The sequence below is a fragment of the Mirounga leonina genome, unplaced genomic scaffold, assembly GCF_011800145.1.
Source record: "Mirounga leonina isolate KUSES-001 unplaced genomic scaffold, KU_Mleo_1.0 Mir_94, whole genome shotgun sequence".
Lineage (NCBI taxonomy): Eukaryota > Metazoa > Chordata > Mammalia > Carnivora > Phocidae > Mirounga > Mirounga leonina.
The window spans coordinates 39023745-39032792 of record NW_023270855.1 but is presented as its reverse complement, the minus strand read 5'-3'; the positions used below and the strand labels follow the sequence as shown (position 1 = coordinate 39032792).

The 9048-nt window shown below is 55.0% G+C and overlaps 1 protein-coding gene across 2 annotated transcripts; it reads right to left on the bottom strand.

Annotated features, from left to right (window-relative positions):
* Nucleotides 1-2015: 2015 nt before the first annotated feature.
* Nucleotides 2016-4360, bottom strand: RPL29 (ribosomal protein L29). Of its 2 annotated transcripts, none has more exons than XM_034996619.1 (4): nt 4294-4360; nt 3883-3927; nt 3526-3590; nt 2016-2521 (listed from the first exon to the last, which is right to left on the bottom strand). In XM_034996619.1, the coding sequence occupies exons 2-4, from the start codon at nt 3917-3919 to the stop codon at nt 2132-2134; spliced, it is 492 nt and encodes a 163-aa protein (XP_034852510.1). In that variant the 5' UTR covers nt 3920-3927; nt 4294-4360; the 3' UTR covers nt 2016-2131. The 2 variants fall into 2 exon arrangements, with proteins under 2 accessions (XP_034852510.1, XP_034852511.1); XM_034996620.1 differs by having other exon boundaries at nt 3883-3998; nt 4294-4358.
* Between the last annotated feature and the right edge of the window lie 4688 nt (nt 4361-9048).

Sequence of the window (9048 nt, the reverse complement as noted above, 5' to 3'; positions counted from 1 at the left end):
GACACAGTACACTCATCCAGTACCACCCAGCCATGTCTGTGCCCAGCGCCAAGGGACCATAGTTCCTCTTCTCAGTGGCCACTAAGCCTTTATCTGACTTATGAGGTCGGGGACACCACTCTGAGGAGGAGACCAAAGCAAAGATCTCAGGGAAACACTTCTGGGGACCACTCAGGATCCCGAGACGGTACCAGAGCCGGAGGCCAGCTGGGCCCTGCCAGATGTGGGGCAGGTAGGAGAGCTTGCAAGCCACGGCTGCTAGCATGTTCATCTTAGGGTCCCTACACCCTGGGCAGGGATCAGTGTGTGCTGAGTGGGGCTTCAGTCTGTCAGCCCTGCTAGGTAGGGGGCTCCAGGCAGGACCAAGAGTCACTACGGCCTGATTGCTGAGCTTGCTCCTCTAGCTGATCTGATCTAGTCCTGTTTGGACCCCCACGGGCATGGGGTGAGAGACAGGGAGGGCTGGGTTTTGAAGTTCTGTTGTGGCCAGAGGGAAGTCCACAGCCTGGTTCTGTGGCCTGCAGGCTTAGTCCTGATAGTACTAACCCCTGCTCGTGCAGTTCTGCCGAGGAGCCAGGACTTTGGCCCGCTCCATCTGCTTTGAGCCCTCCCAGCAGCCCCTGGATGCAGGTTTCACTGAGCCCCTTTAGCAGCTCTGCTAGAACAGCTTGCCCAAAACCACATAGCTTGTAAGTAATGGGAGTCAAGATTTGAGACTCAAGAACTAGGGAACAAGGGAGGCTCTGTGTGGGAGCTGGAGGCTGACAGCAACCTGGCTGTGACCTTAAGTAAGCCTAGCTGAAGCCCCTGACCTGGGGTCTGGCCTCCCCCTTCAGATTGCAGCAGGATGATGGGAAAGGAGCCTTCATGCCCTGTCCTGGACTAGAACACAGGCCTCACTGGAAGCCACCTGACCGGATGACCTCAGGCTGGGCCAAAGTACCTCCAGCACATAAAACCTGTTCCTGGTCCCTTTCAAGACCCCACCTATCGGACACCCCCTGGTAATGGGCAGTTGGCCCCCCCCCCAGAGCATGCCAGGATGACAGTCATGAACTAGCAGCCCAGCCCTGGTTGGGCAAACTTTCTGGGGTCCTGCATGGGCTGCCTGGGTCCCAATGCTACTTACATCCCAGAGCTCCATGATCTCAAACAATCCTTCCCTGTGAAACAAAAAGAATAATACCTACTTCAGAGGAAGAGGGACCATTTATCATGGGATGTACCTGTTGCCTCTTTAAGATTTGAGAGCGAGCATGTGTGTGCCATGTGCAGGGGGTGGCGAGGGACAGAGGGAGAGAGAGAAGCAAACTCCCTCCTGAGCAGGGAGACCAACTCAGGGCTTGATCCCACAACCCGGAGATCATGACCAGAGCCTGAAATCAAGAGTCAGAACCAAGAGTCCGGATGCTTAACCAACTGAGCCACCCAGGTGCTCTACGAAGTGCAACCCTTTTGGAACCTCCCATGTGCCAAGGTTGGTCCACAAATTACACGACAACCATACTCAAAGACTAGTTTCGAGGACTGCATGCCCAGGAATGGTGACATGCTTGGCAGCTCCTACAGAAAGCCTCCACAATGCCTAGGACCACTGTACCACTTGCCTCACCAGCTGCTGTAACTTTGCAGAGGGAGCAGCTGATCCGGGAGGCACAGTCAGGTCCGGCCCAGCTGTATTAACAAGGCAGTGAGTGCCCCCACTGCCCTGCGTCCTGGGGCCCGAGCACAACCCAGAGTGGTGGATGCTGGCTGTGTACCCTGGACCACCTCGGGCCGGAGCACAGAACTCAGCAGGGTCCTTCTCTTTATCCCCGGGGTAAACTTCAAGACTTATCAGGATATCTGGGAATTCTCCTTCCTTACCAGACCGACCGATCCAGCAGGCTATGTGCCCCAGCCTCCCTGAGGCCCTCCACCATGTCTTTCACTAGGTCCCTTTCTTGTACTCCAAGGCCCCATTTCCCCCGACTCCCACCCATATCCCAGTCTCTGGACCACAGACACAGGCCAACTGACAGAGCCTGCCGCAGGTTTATTTGTACAAAGAGCAAAGGAGGACACCAGCCCCATGCAGACAGAAGCCCAGGGGTCACACCAGTCCTGTCCTCACACTGGCAGACACAAGCCTCTACACTGGAGCCTTTGTGGGGGCCTGGGCACCTTTGGGAGCCTGAGCTGCAGCAGGAACAGGAGCTGGAGCTGGAGCTGGAGCCGGAGCCGCAGCCTGGGCCTTGGTTTGAGCCTTGGCCTTGGCCTTTGGCCGGCAGAGCCTGAGACCCTTGGCAATGCGGGCACGAGCACGTTTCCCGAGCTTGGGGTGAGCGATGTAGGCAAGTCGATTGAGCTTGCGGCTGCCGCCCTTTGGGATCTTGGGCTTGACCTCCTTGGGCTTGACAAGGGCCTTGATAGCCTCGGCACGTGCACTAATGGCCTTGGCGTTGTTGGCCTGCATCTTCTTCAGGCCCTTCTTGTTGTGCTTCTTGGCAAAGCGCATGTTCCTCAAGAACTTGGGGTCTACCTGGAAGGCAAGGAAAGGTACAGGCTGTAAGTGCAGCATGTGGGGCCTCAAGCCACCACTGGTGGCCCTCTCCACAGCTGTACCAGGAGACTACTGGGCTCCAGCCAAGGCCTATTGGGGGCGTAGACAACATCAAGTCAAACTTAAAATGCTGAAATACACACCCCTTACAAACTCCCTGCAGAGAAACATGTACAACCCCCAAAGCCACCACTCCACCCTGCTAATGCTACATACAGACCATATTTCCAGGGCTACATGCCCAGAGCCCAACTGAGCTCAAAGGCCAAGCGCAGAAGGAAAGAACAAATGAAGGCTGCCCCATCAGCCAGGCTTGCAGGGCTGAGGTTTTCCTGAAACCCCTCAGGGCCATCCCCACCTCTTTAAAGGAAGGAGTCAGTTAAGCACCAAGCCTGGTCCAACAGATACACAGCAAATGAGGTTGAAAAACAGACCAAGATGGGGAAACCGAGGTTCAGAGATTTAATGGTTCATTCCACAGACCAGAGACCAAGGGCACAGGGGACAGACAGGACCCCGTTCTCTTGCTTAGACCCTCCAGCCCCAGCCTTCTCAGCTGAGAACTCCTTGGCACAGCAAGGAAAGCTGCCCCCAAGCCCTGCATGAGGTCAGTTCAAGGCCACAGGCTGGTGGAATGCAAGGTTCTCACAGGGTACCTGGTACACAAAGGTAAGGCCGTTTCTCTCCTTGAAGTGTTGTGGATAAGCAAGGGGCACAAACTACCCTCCGGAGGCAGGTTACACCTGACTAGGGAGTTACAATCTGGGCTGGGAAAAGCCAAGCAACGGTTTATTATGGCTTTGGCAGAACTTGAAGTCCAGGCAAAAGCTGGCTGGAGAGAAAAACTGTGGGCTTTGGTAGTCCAGGCAAGACGAGGGACAGTTACTAACAGTCGCTGCTCAGGCAGATGCTGAAGCCGGAAAGAGAGACAGGAGGCGCTCTCGCTGTGCGACGGGGGCCAAACGGACACCTTTCTCACTCACCCCCTTAAGAGATTCGTATCTTTGTGACCGGGGTTTCTTGATGCCATTTCTGTGCCATTTTCGTGCTGTGGGGAAGCAAAGGTATTAGACCAAGCAAGACTTGCTCTAATAAGACCACACAACGTCACAGCGGGCCAGCCTGGGAAAACCATTACTTCCCAGGGCAGGTCTTCTCGAGCTGGAATAGCCCCCATCCCTGAATGCAAAGCACTGTGGGCAGCTCAAGAGGACCCCTGGCTTCTTAAACTACAACCCAGAGGTCATCCTGGCCGAGAACAAAGCCAGCCCCAGGCCCAGAGTGTCCCCAGTCCTTGCCAGGGTCCGAAGTGAGACGGAGGCGGGGCCGGGGGAACTTACACTGGTTGTGCGTGGTGTGGTTCTTGGACTTGGCCATGTCTGCACCTGGGGAAGGAGAGCGGAGATGAGGGCTGGGGGCCCGCCAGGCTGGCTGGGGCTCTCACCGCCGCCCCGATCTGGAAGGACGTGAGGCCAGAAGCCAGAATGAAGCTGCAGCGCAGGGGCCCCGCACCTGCGGCCTGCCCCGGCCTCCACTTACTCAGCACGACCCGACGCCGGTCCCGGCCTCCCGAACTCGGGTAAGAGGGCCCTGAAACCAACCCTCCCTCACCAGACTGCGCTCCACCCCAAATCCGCGTTCTCCCTCCCCCATCCACTCCTTGAGAACCCCTCCCTGTCCTTCCCGGTTTTGCGTCCGGCCGCCGGCTAGGAGCCGCGGATGGTTCCCGATACCGCGCAGCCGATTCTCACCGAAGACCGCGGCTCCCGAGGCACCTCGGGCCGGAAGAGAAAGAGAAAGAGGAAAGCCGCGGTGCAGCACGGGAAAGAGGGTCGTCGAGGCCGGAAGGTACTTCTGGAAAAGCTTCCCCCAGCGCCGGGAAGAAAGGTTCCGAAGCCCGGGAGGGTATAAGCCAGACGCGAGGGCGGTACTATGAGCCTGGCCCTGCTTTCTGCAGGTTTTACGTAGCTTATTCCTCCTGGACCAAGCTCTTGGGACCCAGTTCTCGTGAAAGGTCCCGAAGACGAAGGGAGTCTTTGAGGGATGCATGCTAGGCAGGGAGTGACAGACTCGTGTTCTTGAAAAGTACCCTTGGGGGCACCTGGGGGGCTCAGTCGTTAAGCGTCTGCCTTGGGCTCAGGGCATGATCCTGGGTCCTGGGATTGAGCCCCGCATCGGGCTCCCTGCTCAGCAGGGAGCCTGCTTCTCCGTCTACCCCTCCCCCCTGCTCGTGATCTCTCTCTCAAATAAATAAAATCTTCAAAACAAAACAAAACAAGCATTCATGCTTGGCAGGAAAGAAAAAAGCCCATGGGTTTGGAGAGAAGTGAATGATAGGGAGGGAGTTGCCAGGGCTAGGGGAGGCAGAGTTTATTTCCAAAGGAAGGGAAGGCCTTTGAAGACTTTCAATGACAAGATCTGCCTTGTGTCTTTAACAATGCCCTCAGCCCCCACTGCTGTGTGGAGACTGAACTGGGGGGGGGGGGGGGGGGGTTGTCGGGAGGCAAGGTCTAACTCATTTTGGATGTCCAATAGGCCTATCACATTCAATGCATCTAAGCAGAAACATCTGGATCACTGGCCTCCTCAAAACAAAGCAATAAAAGCCCTGTCCCTCCCAACCTTCCCCATTTCTGTGAACAGTACCAGCATTCACCCAGATGTTCAAGCCCAAAACTCAGGGGCTACTCTGGCCTCCATCCTCTCCCTGATCAGCTGCATCCCAAGTCCAGTACCTATCCACTCTTTTCCACACTCACTGCCCCGGTTCGGTTCCAGGTTCCCCCAGCCTGCTCACAGCTCCCCGGCCTCACCTCTGCCCCCTACAGTCCATTCTCCGCACAGTAGCCAGGGGTACTTTTCTTTTTTCTTTTCTTTTCTTTCTTTCTTTTTCTTGCTTGTTTGTTTTGTAAGATTTTTGTTTATTTATTTGACAGAGAGAGACACAGTGAGAGAAGGAGCACAAGCAGGGGGAAGTGGGAGAGGGAAAAACAGGCTTTCTGGGGAGCAGGGAGCCCGACGCCGGGCTCAATCCAAGGGAGCCTGATACAATGTGATGGGGGGCTCCATTCCAGGACCCTGGGATCATGACCTGAGCCGGAGGCAGACGCTTAACTGACTGAGCCACCCAGGCGCCCATGAATGCTTGTTCTGACTTCAGGGCCTTTGCACTTGCTATCCCCTCCCTCTGGACTACCTTCTCCCTGCTCTTTGGATGGCATGCTTTCTTGGAGAGGCCTCCCTAGGATGCCCTATCTAAAATAGATACACTCCACTCCATCTCCCCAGGTGTTTTCTGTCCTATCATTCTCTTTGCTTCCTTCACAGAACTTTCCAGACTCTAATTCTGTTCTTTATTTACTTGTGTATGTGTCCATTGACACAAGAGTCATGAGTTCAGGACGGTTTGGTCACTTTTCCTTTCCCATTGCTTGACATAGCACTTGATGCAGAACAGGAACTTAGTAGACACCGGCTGCGGGGACATTTCTTTGGCAAGGTGGATTCATGGAGTGACAGGAGCATATTGCAGAGAGTTGGGGAGTGAAGGGGGGAAAGAAGGATGTGGAGGCCAGACATGGCAGTGACGCCTTACCAAAGCATTCCTGAGAAGGGGGAGAGAAATCTGGCAAGTGTGAGTCAGGAGAAGGAAGAGCACGCTTAGACGCTGGCAGGGGGACCTAGGGCCAAGAAGCAGTTGAGGCCAGAGGGAAGGGGTCCAGAGGAGCAGTCCCGAGGGCTGCTGAGAACAGGAGGGGGTGCCAGTGGGCAGAGGGGGGGGCTGTGGGAAGTAGGGGTGGCACAGTCTCTGTTGGGGAGTCAGGGCCTCGGCTCAGGGAATGGGAGAGCTGGGCCCGGAGGGTGGGACAGGGAGAAGAAAGTTTCACTGCTGCACCCTTGAGAAAGAGGAGCAGGCTGGGTAGGGGCCAGCAGAGGGGGCTGGAATGACTTTAAAGGAAGCAGGTTGCTCCACCGCGTGGCCTTCCGGCTGAGCAGTAGCTGCCACAGTGAGCGCCTAAAAAGTGAGCAGTGACACCTGCTTGGGACTCAGTCTTGCCGGGCTCTTACGACAGTGGCAGAGCAAGCAGTGAGCAGAGAGCCATAGTCCAACGACGGAGGCAGATTCAGAGACAGGTGATGGTCGCACATTGACGTTGGAGCTGCTAGAGGGATTGGCCCAGGGTGGAATCCTGGCTGCCAGGCAAAGGGGGAGCAGTGACAAGAGCCAGGAGCTTTGACGGTGATCTGAGGGGACTTGTTCAGGGGCCAAAGGGGAACATGACCTTGGAGACACTGGCCTGCCATGCTTTTCAAGATAGGAAAGATGGTAGGGCCTGCCCTATGTATAGGGAGAGTTTCCTCTCTCTCTTTTCTTCCTTCCTTCCTTCCTTCCTTCCTTCCTTCCTTCCTTCCTTCCTTCCTTCCTTCCTTCCTTCCTTCCATAAAAGCTCTTTTGGGGCACCTGGGTGGCTCAGTCGGTTAAGCGTCTGCCTTCGGCTCAGGTCATGATCTTGGGATCCTGGGATCGAGCCCCGCATCGGGCTCCCTGCTCAGCGGGGGGTCTGCTTCTCCCTCTGCCCACCACCTCCACCCCTGCCCCATTTGTGCTCTTTCTCCCTTGAGCTCTCTCTCTCAAATAAATAAATAAAATCTTTTAAAAAAAAAAAAAGCTCTGTTTTAACCTGATTCTATTCATTCAGTCATAATTCGTGGACATCCTTCCTTGTTCATGAAAATCCTTGGTAATCCTATTTTATTTTACACATTTAAAAACATTATTCTGGGAGCGCCTAGCTGGCTCAGTTGGAAGAGCATGAGACTCTTGATCTTGGGGTCGTGAGTTCGAGCCCCACGTTCGGTGTAGAGATTGCTTTAAATAAACAAACAAACAAGCTCCCCCCCGCCACATACATTTTTCTGAAAGAGGTCAGTAGAAACATCACCAGATGTCAAAGTAGTCTCTGACACAAAAAAGGTGAAAAATTTAACCCTTCCTCCCGGGTTCACACACTTCTACCCTCTGTGAGAGAGCAGCTCTTGCCCCATCTCAGGTCCATGTGGAGGCCTAGGTCCACTTGCCAACCTCTGTGGCCTCGCCGTGGGCAGAGCCACTCGCTGGGCTCAGCAGAGTGTCTATCCACCAGGCCCCTTGCCAGTGTCTTGGGCACAAGATGGAGAGGTGAGGCTCGGAGACCAATGAGCCTTCCACCGGGCAGTATGTGACCCACCCATCCAGGCCTTGTCCAGAGCAACAGCCCAACCGCAGCCCAAGTAGGATCCAGTGGGGCCCACTCAGCAAAGTACCAGGGTCGGAGACATCCGGGGTTGTTTCTGCTGCGCCTAGCACAGCCCCAGGTACATGCAGGGACCTGATAAATATTTGAGGAATTAAATGTACACATTTCACAAATCCAGGCAGATGGCAGAATCAGGAGGCAGGAAGCCAGTCAGCCTGGAGGGATTTCACAGAGATAAGAGTCTGCTCTTCTACCAGGTCGGGTCTCTGCTCTCTAAGCCTCAGTCTGAGCGTAACCTGGGGACAAACACAATAATTGCCTCACGGGGGGCGCCTGGGTGGCTCAGTTGTTAAGCGTCTGCCTTCAGCTCAGGTCATGTTCCCAGGGTCCTGGGATCGAGCCCCGCATCGGGCTCTCTGCTCAGCAAGAAGCCTGCTTCTCCCTCTCCCACTCCCCCTGCTTGTGTTCCCTCTCTGGCTGTCTTTCTCTCTGTCAAATAAATAAAACCTTTAACAAAAAAAAATAATTGCCTCACGGGGTGAAACTGGATACTTGGAGCAAAGCACTGGACACTGGGCTCAGTACACATTAGGTGCTCAATCATTGTCAGTCCCATCCATGCTTTTTCCCTACAAGGCCTCTGGAGAGGGGGACAAGGCTGAGGGAAAGTGTCAGTGGCAAGTGAGTGCTAGAAATGAGGACAGGATCCAAGGGAGGGCCAGGTTGGGGGGAAGTGACAGTCCTCAGGGGTCCTGGGTCCCCCCAGTCCTGCAGTTCCAGAGAGACAGGGACTCCCAGTGTGCCCAAATAAGAGGGACTGTGAGTGGATTATCAGAACTGGGATGCTTTCTTTGTAGAAGACTGGGGGACAGAGAAGAGGAGCCCCTAACCACTGGATTAGAAATGCCCAAGTTGTGAGTGAGGGAGGCAAATACCAGCTCCATGGATGAGGATCATTTATGCAATCAAAATTTCCCCCAAACCACGAAGCAGTGAGTTTCCAGAAGCAGTGAGTTCCCTGAGACAAGAGGCGTGTCAGCAGTGGTTTAATTACTGGGGATGGAGGATGAAGTATGGGATAGAAGGATGGGGAATATAACTCTTAAGTTCGCCTAACTCTGGGAGTCTGGGATTCAAAGCTCCTGGAGAAGGAAAGGTGGTGGGCAGGGTTTGACGCCAGGCTGGGGCTCAGGACCTGGCAGGAAGAGAGCACAGTTCAGGTAGAGGCTTAGAGGCGCGGACCATCCCTCAGGTCACTGGGTATGCCTT